Source organism: Haliaeetus leucocephalus, unplaced genomic scaffold (genome assembly GCF_000737465.1).
Source record: "Haliaeetus leucocephalus isolate CR32 unplaced genomic scaffold, Haliaeetus_leucocephalus-4.0 Scaffold184, whole genome shotgun sequence".
NCBI classification, from domain to species: Eukaryota; Metazoa; Chordata; class Aves; order Accipitriformes; family Accipitridae; genus Haliaeetus; species Haliaeetus leucocephalus.
The window spans coordinates 1,440,944-1,460,702 of record NW_010972620.1 but is presented as its reverse complement, the minus strand read 5'-3'; the positions used below and the strand labels follow the sequence as shown (position 1 = coordinate 1,460,702).

The 19,759-nt window shown below is 42.0% G+C and overlaps 1 protein-coding gene across 1 annotated transcript; it reads right to left on the bottom strand.

Moving 5' to 3' along the window:
* Positions 1-377: 377 nt before the first annotated feature.
* RGS10 (regulator of G-protein signaling 10) lies at positions 378-19,732 on the bottom strand. Its single transcript, XM_010564683.1, has 5 exons — positions 19,633-19,732; positions 13,205-13,323; positions 11,645-11,731; positions 4,715-4,858; positions 378-1,189 (listed from the first exon to the last, which is right to left on the bottom strand). The coding sequence occupies exons 1-5, from the start codon at positions 19,679-19,681 to the stop codon at positions 1,043-1,045; spliced, it is 546 nt and encodes a 181-aa protein (XP_010562985.1). The 5' UTR covers positions 19,682-19,732; the 3' UTR covers positions 378-1,042.
* Positions 19,733-19,759: the final 27 nt, after the last annotated feature.

Below are 19,759 nucleotides of genomic sequence, written 5' to 3'. Positions count from 1 at the left end.
AACCCCCTGTTGCATTGCAGCTGTTGAAAGTTACAATTAGGAAACACCGAAATACTTCTCTGCGGCAAACAAAATTAGGCAGGGTGATTTTAGTAGAAAGATTTTAGTAAAACAAAGCCAGACTTTGTTGGTTGGTCCTTTGCCAAAGTATTCTTGCCGCACAGAGCAAGATTGCTCAGGAGACCTAGGAGAGACTAGATGCTTCCCAATACCGGCATCTGACACTGATGTTATGCTGACATGCAGGACATGAGAGAGTCAAGCTTTGCTGAAATCAGTGTGCCCAGAGTGGGATATTAACTGTCAGGTTTCCTAAAGGCTCTCAGAAGTTCTTCAGAGATTCTCTCTATCTTAAGAGATTTTGTTCTCAAGGGAATACAGGTTATTCCATCCTCTGAAGAAGGTGATTGTCTACCGCAAAAAAACCAGGGGAAATTTAAGAAATACAGAAATTAAAATCATGATTAGAGAAGTGTTTTGATTAAAAAATAAAGGCAAAGCAAAACAGATAGCACCTTGAAAGAACAAAGTTACAGAGGAAGGGATTGGATTCGATTGAGCTTAACCCTGAAAGATGCTGTCCCTTCATGATTAAGTTTGCTATGAATGACTCATCCACAAAGTAACGTGAAATGTACTCCTCAGTAGCTTCTCCCAGCAATTCAGGATGTAAAATCCGGTCACAAATAAAAATTACAAGGCAAAAATAAAAAAACCAACCAACCTATCTCCCATTTCTCATCATCATGGTGTCTCACAAAAGAAAATACAAAAATTGAAAGCCTTTTAACTTGTAAAATATGAAATGCAATTCATGCTATGGAGAAATATCTCAGCCTTTTAGCTAGGAAACAGCCTTCCCATGGGTGCTTGGTTATTAGCTATCATGCAAAAACAATTAGTCGTTCAAGCAATTAAGAAGGTAAGTATCTCCTAAAAAGGTTTTGAGCTTTTCAAGCCCTAAATGCAACTGCCATAAACCTAGACTGTTCCTGAGTGTAATTTAGTTATTGTATTGCCTCTCCTTAAGAGATTCATTGTATCATGTGTTGTAAATTCTTGATGCTCTTTTAGCTGCAGTCTGAGCCTCTGGTGAATTCTCCTCTTGCTCCTCGCTCTTCTTATGGTTTAGGAATATCTCTGACTTTAAGAAGCGGCTGTAGCTGTCATATTTCATGAGATTGAATATCTGGTAAGAGGGGGAAAAAACACAAAAGCAACGCCTAAGTAAAACTAGATTTTAAATGAGGAGGACGGTATATGAACTCTAATGTATTTTTGTTCTGTTAGTATTAAAGCATTACTAAAAAGCATGACATTAAAACACACTTCAAACTCTCAAAAGGGGCTGCACATAGCAAACAATATTGCAAGTTCCACGGTCACGATTTTGCAATAATGTCAGCTGATGATCACATAATTGCATGTGTGGACAAGCCAGGACATTACCTGGTCCCCTCCCACAGCAGCCTTGGGCCTGCAAAGCCACCAGGAGTAAAACCTAGCGAGGGTGTCCTTCTGGCAGGGTAGTTGGAAGATATTCAGAGGGAGGAAGCAGAGCTGAAGAAAAAGAGGTACCTTTTAGGCACCTTTCTGACTGCAGTTACTCTTGAACATTACAGAATAGCTCATTATACATGCAGAGCACTGGATAACTAAGAAAAGCCTCTAAATAATTTACACAAGTACCAAAACTTCAAACTGAACCTAGACTGAAACAACTGGTTTAACCAATGTTTCTTAAACTTATACCAATCTTCCCATCCTTTTTAGACTACTATACAACCGAATACCAAGACTGGTCTCAGGTCAGATCAGAAATGCTCCAGGTACCTGTCACAAAGAGCTGATCTGGTATAGATGTAATTTGCCAGTTAAAATGTGGTTTAAAATTGGTGATGGATTAAATTTGTGCTATTAGGCTTTTCAGTAGCCCAAGACCTGCCCTTCTTCTCATAGCCAGTACACAGCCAGCATGGAAGCATGAAGTCATCACTGAGTATAGCTTTTCTCTCCCAGGGCTTGAGTTTAGGCTCATCCCTCAATATAACTGTTTTCTCTTCTATTTATACCCATTTCAGACAAAAAAGCTAGAACTCATTTGGAGTTTTCTGAAAACAAAACAAAAGGGATTGGGAGAGGAGCCTGGAATCTGTTCAGGTGTCAATGTCAGGACTATATTTTGCTTGGTCTCGAAACAGAGGGGAAGGAAAAAAGTAAAACTCAAAACTATAATTGAGGCAAAACCAAAGCCTACATCACTCTCTGCCTATTATTTCACTGGCGGAGCCTCTCTGAGTCATGCTTCATGACTGATTACATTTTATGGTACTCAGAGTAACTGAATTTCCAAGATGAATTTCTGGATTCTGAACTGCATGTGTGGATAATCCATGTGTGGGTAACTGGAACTTTATCTTTATGGGCCTCATTTCTAACTCATAGTACAACTGGGTAATACAACTGTTTGTTAGGAAGAAAAAAAATAATAACCTCAAACTGCTTTTTCATTTCACATCCTCAAGGAACCTGGACAGATGAAGGCAAACACACAAAATTTGACTGTTCTGGTATGTGTGTTTGCTGAAATATCCCCCTTGCAAATAAATTACATGAAGCATTTACTAATGACTGTTTGTTTACATATTTAAATATTTAAGTTCATGTTTAAAACAGTAGAAATCTTGCTTTATAAGCTACATATTGGAAGGCTAAAAATCCCAAAACACCCACTCAGTGTAGACCCAAATCAATGCAGTTAAGCGAAGTCAAATTATACCTCCTGGTGCTGGCTAACTACAATATAATTAAATTTATCCAACTAGCTCAAGGGAAAAAAAACCTGTAAGGAAGACATTGCCCCTTAAAACTTCCTAAGTCACCATGAAGAACTTAGACCCCTCTTGTTCCTGTTATCATTTAAAGCATCTCCCAGAGAGAAAGAGCACTGTAAGATCAAAACCTTCTGGAGTCTGGTCAGCCAAATGCACACGACAGATTTTATAATCACATGCAAAAGCAGAATTGTCTTTTTCCCTCCCCTCCTCTCATCACCTCTGTGGAGCAGGAACACTTACCCCATAAGTATTTTGACATCTACAGATTTCTATGAACCACTAACCCCATTTTATTCAGCATGAACAACTGCCTCCAAGCTATTTGTTTAAGGCCATCCCATGAGCACAAAACCACTCCCCACAAGTAGCCCCATTTAAATCAGTAGGTCTCTGGAGAACTGAAGTGCTAGTTACCAGTAATGTTGTAGACCAAACTGTGGCTTTCAAGCTCTGCCTTTTTATACTTCAGACACACAGTGCCAGCAGTAGTTAACACTGTTCTTTAGAGAACAAATTATACCACTCTTCATAACTTTATAAGGATTGAAAACTAGAGAAGACCATAACTCTTCCTGAACTATTATCTAACAGCAATAAACAGAAGCTTTAAGTGGTTGAAACCTGCAACAACGTAGAAATGCTCTGCATTTAGTTTTAAAAGTTCACAGACTTTCTTCCCACACTAGTGGGATTCCTCTACCACTGGTCTAGTGTGTTTCCAATTCAGGTATTACTAATCCCTGGCTGTTCACGTGCATGCTCATTTGTGAAACTGCAAAACATTTTAACTCCAGTAGTCTCTCCAGCTTCACTCTCGTAATCACCCAGCCTAAACTGCAGTGCTTAGATTTACCAGAATATTTTCCTTCCCTTCCCCCAAGTCAGAAGTTCGTCCATGAATAACTATTTCTTCACATGGAAATTGAGTTTCAGACATTTCCACTGCTAATGACTTGGAACCTGTTTGAAAGACAGCAGAGCCTTTGCTCCTCAGACTGCTTCAATTGACCCAGCCAGTGCCCAACTAACTTATTCAACACCTGATGTGAAATACATTGAAAACACTATTTAAATCAGTGTGCTGTTTCTCCACAAAAGAAAGAGCCAAATGGAAAATACAGGTAGTCCTGAGGATGGTACAGAAATTAGAAATAGTCCAGACTGCAAGTGCTGGAAAGCCTCAGATAAGAATGACTCACTTCATAACTTATGCTTTAAAATAAGCTAAATAGCAAGAAAATTTACCACCAAAAGACATGCCTGCAAAACATCACCTACTTTCTGCCAGACCTCCCAAGTTCTGTAGGAAAAGGCAAAGCAGATACCAGCTCCTCTTTTAAGTTTTGTGTGTTACAGAAGAGGAGACTTTTCAGGAAATTGCATTATATTCATATCAATATAAATACCAAAACAAAGCAAAGTGAAGAATCTTGAGCTCTCAGGGAAACCAGTGGCAACTACGGAAACAAACATCAGCAATGACTCAGCTCAAGTGAATACACAGGAAAACGTAGGCACAAAGCTAGTCAGCTGGGTGATTCTCAAGCTACCAGCAGAGGAACACAGGAGAAAACTTCATCCGATTTTCCAGGGAAGTCCTGAACTGGAATCAGCATGGTTGCACTGATTGTCTTAACTAATTGGCCCTAGTTAGATGGGGCCAAGAACCTGGGATACAGTGCATCCACCCTCAGAGTGGCTGCATTAGTATTGCCAATACAGAAGTAACCCAGCTCCATGCCTACCTATTCAATCCAAGCCACAGGTAGCAGTAGGCACATTCCCAACTTCCTACACTAGCTTGTGCTTAGAAAGCAGAGTCCATTAAAAGCAGACAAAACCTAAAGAAATTCTGTTCTTGAAGAAAATAACTTTACCTGGTCCTGGAGCTTCTGAAACATGAGAGGGTGAGGTGTCTCCAAAATGGTCTCATTCAAACGGGACTGCCCTTCAACATTGACTTGGGAGGAAGCTTTACTGGACAGGAAAGTCATATAAATTTCTTTAGCTTTTTCTTGCATCTGCAAAAGGACATATTTATTTAAAGAATTATTTGCTGTGGGAATATTCTCCATATTTGTCAATGTTTTGTTGGAGACTGCTCTAGGTCACTTCTTGAGGTTTACATCCTAAACCCAAAACATAGTCTGAATTAAAAAAGAAAACAAGTAACAAAACAAATATACATACAATAGCTTATTTGTGTATATTCATTTGTACTGGAGGAAAAACACCTCTGCAGGCTAACTGCTGCACTGACGTGAGTGGAAGCTTCCAGTATTCAGCACTCAGGTCAAACAGCAGGTTGTGATGTTTGAATCCGAGTATCTAGTGTAAAACTGCTCAGCATCATCAGCTAGGCCTTGTCTTCACTATTTAGAAGACTATTTTTACTAACAGATAATCAGTATGCGCAAGGAACCCAGAGGAAAAAACACTGTGGAAACTTAGTCCCACTGTAAGGCAAAACTAAGCAAAGTCAGTGTATAATCCATGCTACTGCTAGATAACCTTGTCATACTACATGCTTTGTCATAACTACATTTTTACCTCAGGGCAGCTCACATGCAACACTGACTACACGATTAAAAAAACACCAGCAGCTTGGCTAATGGTAAAGATAAGACTCTCAAGAGCCTCTGAAAGCTGATAAATAAGGATAGGTGTGACTTGCATAAAGCTGTTTGTTAGTGTTTGCCCTGATTTCAGCAATCCTGTTTCAGTGTTCTTCTCTTGATAAATCAGTAACTGCGATAACATTTTGACTCAGCCCAGCATCTTTAAGCTTCAAAGCAGTAAATGAGTGGTCACAGTCCTCTGAAATTCAGTGCAAGCTTCCCCTTGACCAGAAGGACAGATAAGAGAAAGCCAGTGGGGGAGAAGAGAGGCAAGCCTCCTGCTGCAATGTGAATTCTGCTCACTGAAAACAAGGCCCATGCAGGAGCAGGCACTGTACAATCCCAAGCCACGGGTGCTCATCAGCATTCCCCATTGCACATCTAATGGGCAACCGCATCTCCAGACCAGCACCAGCTAAAGGGCTGTGTCTTTGATGAGAAGTGGGCTTGAAGAAGGAAGCATTTAAATCCTTGCCCATGAAGGAGTCACAGAATTTCTTTCATGTTTTACAGCTGAGAATCAACATTTGGGGATAATTAGAAGAAAAGCTACATGTGTTTGACAATTCACAAGGCCTAAAGAGTTAACTCTCTCGCTGCTGAAGGGGACACACATTTTCCAGGAGTAATCCTTTTTAAAACAGATTATTCATCTGATGGGTAGAACATCATGTGTCAGGTGCATTAGGGCACAATGAAGTGTTTTTAACAATTTCTGATCTTTTCAGTTTCATGGATCAGGGAGGACTGGGTCAGCCATGTCTGTTCTCAATGAGCAGTTAATCCAATCGATCAGAGTTATCATGGCTTTAACTGGTAAGGTTAATACCCTAATGCAGACACAGTAAAGGTACCTTTAGCTATTATCACATGAGCAAGCATAAGCGATTGTACTGACTGTCAGTCCCACCTAAATAACTTTTGAACCTGCTGTCCAATTGAACCATATTTAAGAGAAGGGCAAAGGACTACGAAATAATTACCCTCCTACTGATTCAATGGAAAAAAGTGGTGAGAGAAAGGAAAAGGAGAGAAAAAGCAGTGTGTGCGCTGAGGGAGAAGCTGCAGTATATGTTCAAAAGTCATCTGCTTGAACTGCCAGCATGTACTTAGCAGCTGGCTAATCAATGCACACATAGCTCCATCTCAGGAACAACACAAGGTGCTGCTGGCTCAAGGAACACAGAAGCAAGCTGGGCACTGCCGAAAAAGAGCAGAGCAAGGCTTGAGGGGAAACATGAAACTAGAAGTACTGTGGGGAAGTTTAAAGAACATGGCGGGGAACAAGAGAATTGTGTGGGAGGCTGGCAAAATGGGAAGGATCTCTGGATTTTGCAGGGAAGAATGACAAAGAAAGGAAGCGAAAGCACTCTGGTAGGGAGAGGGGGTTGTTAGAGAGGCGCAGGGGACCTGGCTTTATAGTAAATATGGAAATGCATAGCCAAACATTACAGGTTCTGCTCCACATGGAACAACTGTTACTCCACATCTACGCTTCAGTAGTAGAGCATCAGTTTAACTACTTTTTTTATTTTTTTTTTAAAGTAAGTACAGTTAAAGCTGCCAGTATGTTTATGCATCCTGCAAATGACATTCAGGGAGAGCCAGGTTCAGGGAGAAGAGGCAGCAACGTTCCCCATTCAGTGGGCGGCATTCTTTGTTCTGCATCAGCCTGAAACTAATGCCTCAGCACAGGGGACTCGACTCTGGAATCTAAACAACACTTACACTGGGATCTTGTTCACAGGTGGTTATTAAAGGATTTCTGGCACTTCTCACTTACATCTGCACGCTCACCCCAGCATCCGTGCCAAATTCCCATTTGGAGTACAAAGTTCTGTCTACAGAAATCCCCCTCACTATTTCAAGTGGATACAATATTCTTTCCCACTTCCTTTCCTAAGGTCAAATTCAGCTCTCAAGCCTGTGTGGTTCCCAAATGAGGTGAATGGAACTCCCAGATGCTCATCAGAACAGGCTCCAGCAGTTAGCAGCTGTGCAGCATTACCCAGTTCTGCTTAACCATTGCCACATTACACATGGGAAGCGGCAAAAGAAACTCTTGAATAGGTATACTTTGTTCTGACATTGTTCTCTACAAAACTTCTCGACATGGGTATTTTGGTGGGTTTTAGCAATAGCTGAAAAGATTCCCTGTAGTTTAAAGCATTTATTATAACCTGTAATTTATTTTTAAAGCTCAGCTGCAAGAGAAGAAACACTTAAACCTTGGGAAGTAGCACAATGGACGTTGTTTATTTCATTAACAGTCACAAACGCAACAGCATATGACTAACTCCAATAAAATATTTAAAGTTACATTTTATTCACTTATCCCCACCACTCCCATTCCAATAATTAAATGTGTCCTCAGATGAGGACCATATGGGTGGCAGCAGAGCTCACTGCTACAAGTGGACTTGACCTAATTCCTTCCTCAGTCTTCGCTAAAAATTAGATTTCTATTTTAACTTCAATTTTAAAGGAATGATGAAGAAAGAATATCCTTTTTTTAAAACTACAGAGACATGTCTTGAGCTGAGGGGAGGAGTTTGCGCTTCTGTACTGCAAGAAGATAGGCTGAATCCAGTCCATCTAAAACCTGCCTAGTCCAGTAACGTAGTCTGCTTGGTGTCTAGCTCTGCAGATGCTGAAAATCTCCCCTGCTCCCCGAAATATGCATGCATTTTTTATTAGTTCACCCAAACAGGAAAACAAACACAAACTCTTGGAGCAGTCTGGTCTGAACTACATTTCTGCTTTCTCCTGACTAAGCGCTCCCACCACTAGTCTAGAGCCAACACAACAGTCAAGGGCCTGGCTTCTTCTTGCCGGTGCTCCCTCTTGTCCTGTGATCTAGCAATCCCGGCTGCATAGCAGTTCACGTTCAAGAGGAAGGGGACAGAGAAGATGTATCTGCACAGCATCTTGCAAGATCTGCCTGTGTTGGCTTGATATAAGTCAGCTTCTAGGCAGAGCCCACGTGACTGTGGTTAGAGTAACAACTGAACCAAATTTAATAAGCTGTTAGGAAAGGCCCAGGATATTTTCTCAGAACAGCACTAACAGTTAGACAGTTTGCAACGAACAAAAAGCAGGAGCAGGGTGAGCCTGCATCTACCTGTGAAGACCAGAAAGGACATGAGAGAAGGACAGCACATTTACTGAGCCAACCACCCTAACAGTGGCTATATATACTATACCTAATATATAACATTATACCTAATGGTATAGCAGCCTATACAAAACCAAACACTGCTCCCAGCTGACACTGAAGGGATGACAATAACACTAGGCACAATGGATATTTAATCCACTGGCCAGACGGTGACCTTTGTGAAAGTTTAAACTGACCAAGAAAAACCCCACGCTAACACTCTCATGTCAAGTACTGAAAAGTTTATCTTCTACTTTAACAATGGGGAAAAAAAAAATCTCATACGAACTGGGTTAAATTGAAATCAATTTCATCTGACCAAAAGTCTAAGTGTCTATAAGCTAGTTTCTGTGGTAAACCAGTTTTAATGAGAAGCAGGTTGTAAAATAAGTATAAGGTTGTTTTTAGAATACTTTGCTCACATTAGATAGATACAAAGTGATTTCTGCAAGAGTTGCTTTCAGCAGACAAATTCATACTTCATACTATTATAAGCACTGGAAAGATTTCTAATTTTAGTGCTTTTTCTAGCTTTGTAAATTATCTAGATAAAGCCGTCCATAAGCAGTAGCTATAAAAATTTACTGTAAGTCTGTGTCATTCTAAAGCACATTTATTCTAGCCAGCTGTAATAGCTTTGGCAGTACTAGACTCCAGATTGACCATACTGTGTAATGACTGGTACTGAATAATTAAGCTAAATGGAACCTAGTTAAGTCTCTGTCCATTCATTTGGCCATTCACTCAAGAATTCATTAAGTTACTGTCTCTATACAACAGTTTACCATTTCCTGCACTAGCATGCGCAATCCTAAAATAGCTGAAAAGATGGAAATTATTTAGCAAGGGAAAATAGGATTATTATCCCATTGCAAAATGTGGGACCTTACAGAAGGATTTTCCACTTTCATTTCCACTTTAAAATGCAATTTGATATCTGTCCAAGGGGTATCAAGAAAAAGCTACATACCTCTTGGCAAGGACACTGTACGACATACAAAGAAAAAACATCTGCCCTGTACAAAGCAAAGGGTTCTTCCCATTTGGCTGTGGACTGTGATGCTGGCTTCTGCTCCACCAGCTCAGAAATCAAATTATTTTAATGGACTAGGGAGAGAGATCAAGAATACCTAGATCCCCAGCCCAGCATATCGAACATACCAGCCAAGACGTTGTATGGACATCTGGGGACAAAAGAGAGGAAATGCTTTGTCACAAATTCACAATAATGAGATCTGCAGCTTGTGCCGAAGCAGGGCCAGGTCAGTGGGACTGATGGAACCACGCTCGCCCAGACAGGAGGTGGCTCCCAGTGCAACCCAGACAGGCTGCGGCTGAAACATTCCCTTACACGCAAGGGGAAAGAAGAACTCCTGGCCTCACTCCAGCTACCAATATTGCTGCCATCATGGTGGCATCTAGCACAGTTCCCTCTTTTAACCCATCTCACTTACTTTATTTCTCTTTAGGCCTTGCATCGTACAGAAAAATAGCCTGACTAGCTGTTCTCTTCTGAAGAGCGTCTGCACGCATGGACCTTAATGAGGGAGGGAAGTAGCTAAATACGCCAAGCTGAAACAGTGCTAAATATTACAAAGTGTGCAGTCAAATTGAACATTTTCCTCTTCTTGCAAAAATTATTATTTCTGTATTATTGATAGAGTTATCAATACCAAAAAATATTCACAACTGAAACAAGCAAATTGTTTTTTCAGTGTAAAATAGAGAACATTTACAGAAAGTAGACTCCCCTCTCAAAAATACGTGTTGTTGAAAATCCAGGGATATTTTGTTGAAAATCTACTGGGAAACAGTTTCAGCTGACGATATTTGACTGACCTTAAGAGAGGAATCCCGCAGTCCGGATGCAGCTCTCTTACGCCTGCACTTTATAACACCCCTAGCAGCCCAGTTCCCCCACCTGATTCCTATTCCCTGCCATTTCTGATGTTAGTCAAAGCACTTACGGTCCCATTTGAAGCAGATTTAAGTGCCATTTTCCCAGCCTCAGCTCCTCATGGTACTCTGCTTACTTTGGCCAGAAGAGTGCAAAAGGGGCTGTACATTTGCACCTGCTGCCTTCTAAAATGCTCCCTTTGGCAACAAGAGCTGCACACATGTGAAAAGTATAAAGGTGGGATTTCAAAAAAAGGGCTTATGGGATTTAGGAGTCTGACTCTCAAGGAGACGCTCAGCTGGAATTTTGAAACTACTTCATTTCATGCTCACAGAATCCTTGTCTCAAAGATCAAATAAATCTGGAATTTCTCAAAAAAAAAAAAAAAGAAAAAAATCACAAAAATTTTTTCAGAAACAATCAAACAAAACACAGTACATATTTTAGGCCTGACTCTATAGGCTTCAAAGCCTAAATAGGAAAGTGGATCCTGCGTTCCTGGTGGATCTAAATGTAGACCAAGATCCAAGCAGTGGAAAAAATTGGAGGTGGCTCATTCCAATAGAATATTTTCTACTAGAAAAATATACTTTCATGAAAACAAAAATGCTCTGCAGGTATATGTCAATTTGAATAAATATTGAAACAAAAAAGTCTAAATGGACAGTCAACTTCTTTTGTTTTGTAACTTTTAATTTGATAAGGCAAAACTTTTCTTTTTGGTATTATAAAACATTTTGTTTGCACTGATTGTTATTTTTATGTTCCACTAAATTTATAATAATGGTGTATATTTTCATGTAATAGCCACTATGCTTTAAAAAACGTCATGAATGAATATATCTTCAAGCAAGATGATGCAACATCACTGAATTAAACCTTTTGCTATTCCCAAGCAACAACAAAAAGTTCAGAGTTTTCAAAACATGGGAAACTTGACAATTTCAGCATTTTGTTTTGGTTTGAAATAGAACCAGCTTTGTTTCCAAACAATTCCACCACCGTGCTTTCAGTGCAATTCCTTCAAACATATTTATTTGCACTCAAATGAAGCATCTTATGCAACAGAAACATTATAGTTCCAGCTCTGCTAGGGAAACTTTGTTGACAAGTAAAATTTATTTAGGAAACATACCTGTTTTTTCCCCTGTGTTTTCTTAAATTCTTCACATGCTAGCCAGAACAAAACATTTTCTTCACTAAATTCTTTCTTTAAAAATTCCTAGGGAAAAGAAAAACAAACAAACAAACATTAGGATCCAATTTCTCAATTGTTCTTCTCTCTTCCTACTACAGCTATTAAAACTATAAGCTGCCTACAGCTAGTTTTACCATGGTATGAGTTTACATAGTACAGTGTAACGGAACCACTGCATTAGTGCATCTGCACACTACCAAGACACAAATGAACAATCATACATTCAGCACTTTGAAAGCACATTTCAGGAGAATGATGAGCTACATTTAATCTCAGAGCGTGTCAGTAACTAACAAGAAGAGTTTCTCAGTCTCCCTTAAATAACTCGAGCAATTTTACAGTCATTGCTCAAAGGGAGATCCAAAAGTATATGAATTCATTAGCAGGTGAGTATAATGAACTATTTTAATGAGAGTCACAGATCACTTGAGATTCTCATCTAGTATCTTTCTGATTTTTTAATGAGTAAAATCTCTACAAATAAAAGTGTTTCTAAACAGGATCATCAGTGGCAATAAATTCACTTAAGTCAGCTAAAGCAGAAGACGTATTTGCGTTCTCTAGACAGTGTTTAAACAAAGCACACTCCTCCAAAAGTGAGGCATGTTTTAAAATGTGGAAAAAAATCTACATTAAATTTCTCTGTAAAACATAATGACTGAAATATTTATAGCTCGGGGATCATCAGTTTTCTCTTTCAAGTGTTAGAAAAGAGATATTAAGTAACGCCAAGAATTAAATAGCATCAAGATTACTTTTTTTTTAAAGAATTCTTAATCACAGTGTTTTGTAATTCTAGTTTACATCACTTTTCAAAACAGTCTGGCAGGAAACCCAGCGCATTTTATCATTGCTTGGTATGGCAAAACCATACTCAAGTAGGTAGTTCCTATTCCTACAGCTAATATGGCAAGAAGGCCTTGAGAAACCAACTTGCCACCCTCACCTAATTAAGCCTCAATCCTGCATTTTGAGCTGCACAAGCCCACACTTTGTAGTAAAGGGAATTCTTTTCAGTACAGCTGCTGCAACACAGAATAAGAGCCACACAAGAGTTATCAGGCTGAGGAGCTGGTAGTGGTAACCCTTTGCTTAAGTAAGGACAACATATGAGAATAAAGAGCGCAGGATCAGTCCTCAGTGATAAATAATGCTTGACAAGAGAGATCAGTGGCTCAAGGACTGTAGTTTATCCAACAGTAACTTGTTAATCCTTGCAACAGCTGATAGATCTGATTAGAAAGATGCAACCAAAAGTCTTCCACGTGCCATGTTCCGTGACAGCAAGCTGCAGTGCCAGTGGGCAAAAGGCACTACCTCAGAAGCTCAGCAAATGCCACAGCTCCAACTCTGCCACCTCTGCTCAGGGTAGGTATCTAGAAGGATGCATGCCTGTGTGCTTTCAGCACTGGCACACCTGCACCATTTATGCTGAGTCTCATTCAGCTTTAAATCCTAATTTTGGTTTATATAAATATCCATAGTTAATATAGCAACCCTAAATCGTTTCACTCCTTCTGGATCTTCAAGGAGGTTCTCCAGTGATGTAGCCCATTTTGAGGTTCCTTTCAAGGTTTGATGGCTGCTGCTTGGGTGACCCTCGCTGTCATTTATCTCTGGAAAAAAATTGAAAAAAACACCATCTTTGTTAGAAGTGATGCATGTCACATACATTTCTTCCCCATTGTCCTCTGCATCCTTGGATTACAGCTGCTCTCCTTAAAGGAAATACCACAAAACTGAAAATAAACACACACACATATTTGAATTCTTCTTTGCCTATAAGGAGGCAAAAATGCCCTGCAGTTATATAATTCATGAGTATGTAAGTAGGCACTGTCACTATTTTATAGGAGTTCAAGCACCTTTTGCACATGGAACACAATGACCGCAGCCTGTGTAATAAAAGGACCATTTGCCTTTTGTTCTGGCACTGTCAACAACATTAGCTTCTACAAAGCAAATCCTGGTCAGTCACAGACACGAAATTTATTTTTAAGAAAAGAATCATGACTGGAGGTTGGGAAAAGGCAATGAGAGAAAGAAAAATAATGCTTTGTTTAGCAGGAGAACAAGTCCAATATGTTAACCCAGTCTAACAGGAGGAAAAACAGCTGGCAGAGAAGCCTCATTCCAGCTGAGTCAACCTGCTATTGGGCAAGTGGTATTTGGGTGTTTTTTCCATTTGCTTGTTTGTTTTCAAGTCCACTGAAATTCTGCTTTTATAAGGTGTGCTGGACTGTGCCAACATCTTATATGTCAGCCAGCCTTCTCACATATAGGAGAGATGGTATACATTTTTGAATTTTTCTATCCCAGGGACAAGTATGTTACATCCAAGGCTGGTGATGCCAAAAAAATGGTTTGCTGGCTACCCATGAGAAAACCTATTACTTGGGAAGATTCCAGGAATATTACTGTTGACCTGAAAAACTCTAAAACAGACATAAAGCACTTGGCCTCCTTTCTTCTCACACCCAAAATGCCCAGGGAAGACAGCAGGAATGCAGGCCATGAGAAGTCAGGCTAAGAGCTCCACTTCAGGTCACTACACACTGGAAAAGCGCACAAAACTCTTACTGTAATCAATACAGGTTCTATTTATTTTTATAATCCCTTCGTTTCTCCCAGCAGCTTATTGGAAATGTGGATCTTAGTAACTTCTGCTTAAGCTCTGTTAAAAAACCCTTCCTCCCCAATGAAACTAAACCTCAGCAAGTATCTCAAAAAACTATCTATGCAGAGCTATACTATCAGATGCCCTTTTAGCCGGTAGCTAGAATGATAAATGCTAAGGTTAAAGCCCTACAAAATATTGGCACGACAGACAGCAAAGCCTACTGAGTTTTGGTTGGTAGGGACCTGTAGAGTCTGTTTGTTTTTCTAACAGTGAGATGGACCACTGTTTTAAATGAATGAACATCTCCTTCCTTGATAGGAATGAGGGTTTTTTATACAGGAGAAATTACAAAGCTGGAAAAGAGGTAAACTTTCCAGAGCCGTGGATTTCATACCCATTGCCTAACACTGAGAGATCTATACTCATGCCCCAAGTAAATACAGACGTAAAAGGAAGGAACGCATCTAAAATGATTGAGCAAATGGTCGCTGCAGACTACATTTTTCATGTGTAAATCCTGTCTCTCTTTCGTCTGTCCTGCTGTAACTCTATGATGCAGTTACAGCACCAACCTAAAATTTCTTACACAATGAATGCACAACTCTATGCCTGCACAAAACCTTTCAGGATCCAAGATCATAACCAATTTGGGTAAGGAGTGTGACAGACTGGTCTCCAAAGCAGCAAGTGTACCTACAGCTCTGTATAAGAAAACTCTGCTAAAGGTCACGAGTCAGAACCTGAGGATTGTCTCCAAACCACTACAGAAGATTTCATACATGACACAAGTACAGTGAGTTAACCGTGCCTCAGTTTCCCCTCCCCTCATGCAAAAGGATGTGGTTCTTGATTATTGCTTGCAAAATTTATTTTAGGAAACTGACTCAAAGTATCTGGGCATCTAATCTCAGTAAAATCTGTGAGATTTAAGTGGGAATAGCCAAGTACAATGGAGCAGAACACAATTACCTCTGAGGAGCTTGAATCTCGTTACACACTCTCACCTCCAAACAGAATGGCAGCTCTATGTGTACAGCTGCTAATGGCCTGAAGAACCAGGCCATTCCCTTATTTTATATATGATTTAGCACAGAACTTATGTGAGTGAGATTTTATTTCTAGTGTTTCTTTTCCAGCCAAATTTTAAGTGGACATTAATGATTACTTTGAAAAGCATGTATTTCAATGAGCCAATGCAATACAGGGCAGACCCAGTGCCATGAGAACCTAAAAATATTTCTGGTGAGCAGACAAAGGCCGGAACAAGTGCTTCCACGCACCCAGGACACATCGATCTGCTTCCCCTCAGCTGCTTTCGCTGATTTCTCATTCTACTGCTGGCCATTCTCTCTCCTCCCTAATCACCATTCTCCCCAGCTTCCTCTCACTTCCAGCCTACCCAGCACAACCCAGCTCCATCCACTGTTTACGTTCCCCCCCCCGCTCCTCCTTGTCACCCTCCAAACCCTGCATTCTCCTATGACCCTGCTTCCTTTCTCCCTACCTTCTCCTCCAATGGCCTTAGTAGAGAAAAATTTCGTTTTGGAGGGAGGACCCACACAACTTCTTAATGTCCGTTCTGCTGAGCCTTGGTGTACAGGACTCTGTTGCTCAGTTTTTTCCTCACTTAACCACCTGCCCACAACCCAAAACGTACTGTGCTACTGAGATGAGGCTTGCCTGTCCATTGCTCATACAATGCAACCCTTTCATTTAGCCCTCGCCTCACTGATTCAAGCTTGCAGTTCCCCAGAGCAGAGGCTACGGGATGTCGCAGGCGCTGGGCAGCTCTGCCGAGCCGGCATGGGTCCCACTAGCAGCCGCAATCCCAGCTCAGCCCGGGCTACAGCTCCCAGCATCAGTCCACACCGAGGCAGGGGACACCAACCATAGTGTCGCAATGGAGGCAGACCCTCGGACCGCTTGTACATAATAAACACGAGAGACCAGAGAACACTCTTGGATCCTGCCATCGGGCAGTGCAGCACAGCTCTTGTCCTGAGCAGTCCCCCCAAAACACAGGAACTGCATCCAGACAGCCTGCTGGGGACATCGCCTGGCTGGTACCATCCTGCCAGCTGTGCTGGGGGCAACACAGCTGGCAGGGGCCAAAGCGATGCCAGGGAATGTGCCAACAGTCCTGGAGGGCTCAGGTCTCTGTGCTGGGCATGGCATTGATCAGGCTTTCTCCCTCCGGGCTGAGCACCATTAGTCCCCATGTTCAGTGTTCCTTTGCAACCACCATAAAACATTAACATTGCCCTTCAGCGCAAATGTAAATAGGCTGCACATGACAGTAGGCAACACCCTGAAATTTTACAAGGATATTAGAACTGCTGGGTATTTTTATTATATCCCATTAAATACATCATCACAAACATTTTTTCTAATACAAAAGTGACCTCCCCCAATTAGGATCATAACTTTCCAATCCACATGCTGGTTTCATTTAGCAGATTTGATGTGTGATTTCTAGAATTTTTATCCCCAAGTCCATATCCCATAACACGTTGCTAAACTACCTTAAAAATGATACTTCCACTGAAATACAATTTAATGAAAGTCTGAAACAATTTATTTTAGAAGGCAATAGCGCAATAAATGTAATTACATGAATGGCCCTCCTGAAACCTATTTATCTCTGTTTGCTATTTATAAAGGTAACTTTCTTCTGTTAAAATCATCAGTGAAAAAGTTAAATAATATAAACCTGGAAATAACAAGCTCAATACCAACGTTTGACAACCAAAATGTATACATTAGTATGATCATTTAAATGAGGAAGGCAGACATTTGCTGTTACTGAAAACTGAGATAATTTTATGCATCAAAAAGGGTATTACAAAATGGCAGCTCTTCACCAATATTTCTGTAAAAGTAACACACAGAATGTACAACAGATGATAAATACGCTAACTACATTTCTGTCACAGGAGAGCACTTGCTATCTTTTATGCTGGTTAGAAACCAAGAGGCAGAGAAAGCCAACAAAGCATGCACAGCGGAGCACAGTCGTAGAGTCTCTGCTGAAGCAAACTTTCCACTGAGTGTACAACCATAACACAACTGCTTGCATGATGTGCAGTGGCCAGCTGCTTCTACAAAAGCAGTAAATGATTACATGCTTATTTTAATAGCACCATTATTTTAGAGAAGAACCCCATACCAAGCCAACAAATAGGCAGTTACATTAGCTAGAGCATTATTTTAGAGAAGAATCTTATAGAAGCTGCCTTCCCCCATCGCACAATAGTACCACCGCATTGGACTGCAGATAAAGGCTCTTTGTAAACGATAGATATAACAGTAAGTGCAGCACTAATAACACTGTAATTATCTGTTGAAGCATGGTATCAAAAATGGAAAATATTTGCATTCTCCAAACAGGAGCTTGGACTGAAACCGCAGAAGGAGTCAATAACATAAAAATATACAACTTTGCAAGTCAAAACTCATGGTTCCGGCCCTTGCTTTCGAAAAGCACAAAAGAGTGTGGAAACCCATCAAACTTTCAGAGATTCAGACACACCTAGTTGAGTCAGTCATGCTAATCCATCTGCTTTCCAGAAGGACTACGCACCACAACGGTTTCCCAAGCTGCTGTCATTCTCAAACTGTTGATGCAGTGGCCTGCATGGCACCGTCTCAAAGGGCACAGACTCACACGCTTCACAGCATCCTGTTGCATGGAACCTAAATGCCTATTCCAACTGCCTCTTTCCCGCACACACCTTTTGCAAACTCCTTAACAAAAGACAACCGGCACACAAACAGTAGATATGACAAAAGCACCATATAGATAGCACATTCCTTATTCTGTATTTAAACATTAATATACAACATTAAGAGAAAGCCTTCTCGATTTCTTCTTGAAGAACTTCTGATCACACTGCCTGCATTTCCCCCTTTTTCACCTGGATGATAAAGCTGCGAGCCACAAACCTTTATTATTACTTTAAAAGTACTCTGAATACCTTGTCTTTTCCTACGGTCACCAGAATGCCTATCCAGCCACAATCACCAGTCTGGAATTAATAAATCCAAGGTTATGAAAGAGTAGGCAACTTCGTCAGTAGGCAGCTGAAAAGGGAAAATTCCCTTACTTTCCATGTCTCCAAGCGCCACTGGATGAATCCTCACACAACAATTTTTTCTTAGTAGCAGCTAAATTTTAGACCTTTTCACTACAGAAGGGCTGTCCTTTGCATGCTTTGGTTGTTCAAAGCATGAGCCTCAACATCCTCTTTTGACTGTCTCTAACTACAGATGGCTACTGGATTCCACTTTTAACTATAAGGAAGGAAACTAGAGGGACGTTCCGCTTTTGTAGCATCTCTGGAAGCGTTCACCAGACATATACCCTTTAAAAAAAGCCCAACTCTAGACAAACACCGCATTTGGCTTTTCTTAGAAAGACTGTAACTTCTTACTGTAGGTTATAAAGCGTAGCGTTACTTTCTGGAATTCCGAGTTTGTAACTTTTACCCCAACTGTTTTAGCAAGGATACCTATTACCCCCTTGGAATCGACAGACTTACAGCCTCAGAGGCACCGCGCCACGAGATGCCCCGTAGCAGCACGAACACGTTACAGCGCCTGTCTGCAGGGGGAACTGTGAAGTCCTACATTTATTACGCCTCCGTAACTCCCGGTTTAAGACGCTCCCTCCAAACTCCTCAAAGTCAGTTTAGAGCCGGAACCATCACGCTCTGATGTTCCGGGCTATTGCCTCGCTACCGACAACAGCGGCGGGCAGCGGTTCGCAATCAAGATTCGGCTGATGAGGCATAAGCCCCGGTAGAACCCAGTTCCCTCTTCCGCGCAGCTGCCGGAGCGGGAAGAACCGCGCTTCCCTCCCGAGCCACGGCCGGTTCATGCAGCTCATCGCGCCGGTAACACGGCCCGCGGGTCCGCCGCAAGCCCGGGCAGAGCCGAGCCACGCCACGCCACGCCGGGCACCAGGCTGACGATGGAGGGACAGGTCCGCAGCAAGGCGAACCGCCCTGCGGGTGAGCTGAAGCCCGCTGGGACGCGGGGACCGGCGAGGCGGGCGGAGGAGCCGGCGCGGCCCGGGGTTAACGGAGCCGGGCGAGGAGCGCGGGCTCGCTCGGCTCCCCTCAGCCGAAAGGGCGGGAGACCGGCTCCCGGCCAGCACCCCCCGCCGCCGGGAGGGGGCTCGCCCGCGCTTTCCTTCCCCGACGCTGAGGTCTGGAGCGAGGGAGAAGCGCAGCCCCTTCCCCTGCCGGCGGCTCTTCCTCAGGCGGGAGCGGCCGGGGGGGTTGCCCGCCCTCTTACCCCCCCTTACCTGACGGCGGGCGCTTCCTGCTGAGCCGGCTCACGGCCCGGTTAAACATCCTCGGGGGCGGCCGCGCGGCCCCGCGCTGCCCGGAGCCGGAGGGGGGCGGCCGAGCCTTCCCCGCTCCCCCGCGGGG

Bases quoted from the DNA above. Each gene is read 5' to 3' on its own strand.
- RGS10 (XM_010564683.1), bottom strand. From the start codon at position 19,681: ATGTTTAACCGGGCCGTGAGCCGGCTCAGCAGGAAGCGCCCGCCGTCA. The intron at 13,324-19,632 runs GTAAGGGGGGGT...ATTTTTTTCCAG, and splicing joins CAGGAAGCGCCCGCCGTCAG to AGATAAATGACAGCGAGGGT. The intron at 1,190-4,714 runs GTAAAGTTATTT...CCCTCTTACCAG, and splicing joins TTCAGAAGCTCCAGGACCAG to ATATTCAATCTCATGAAATA.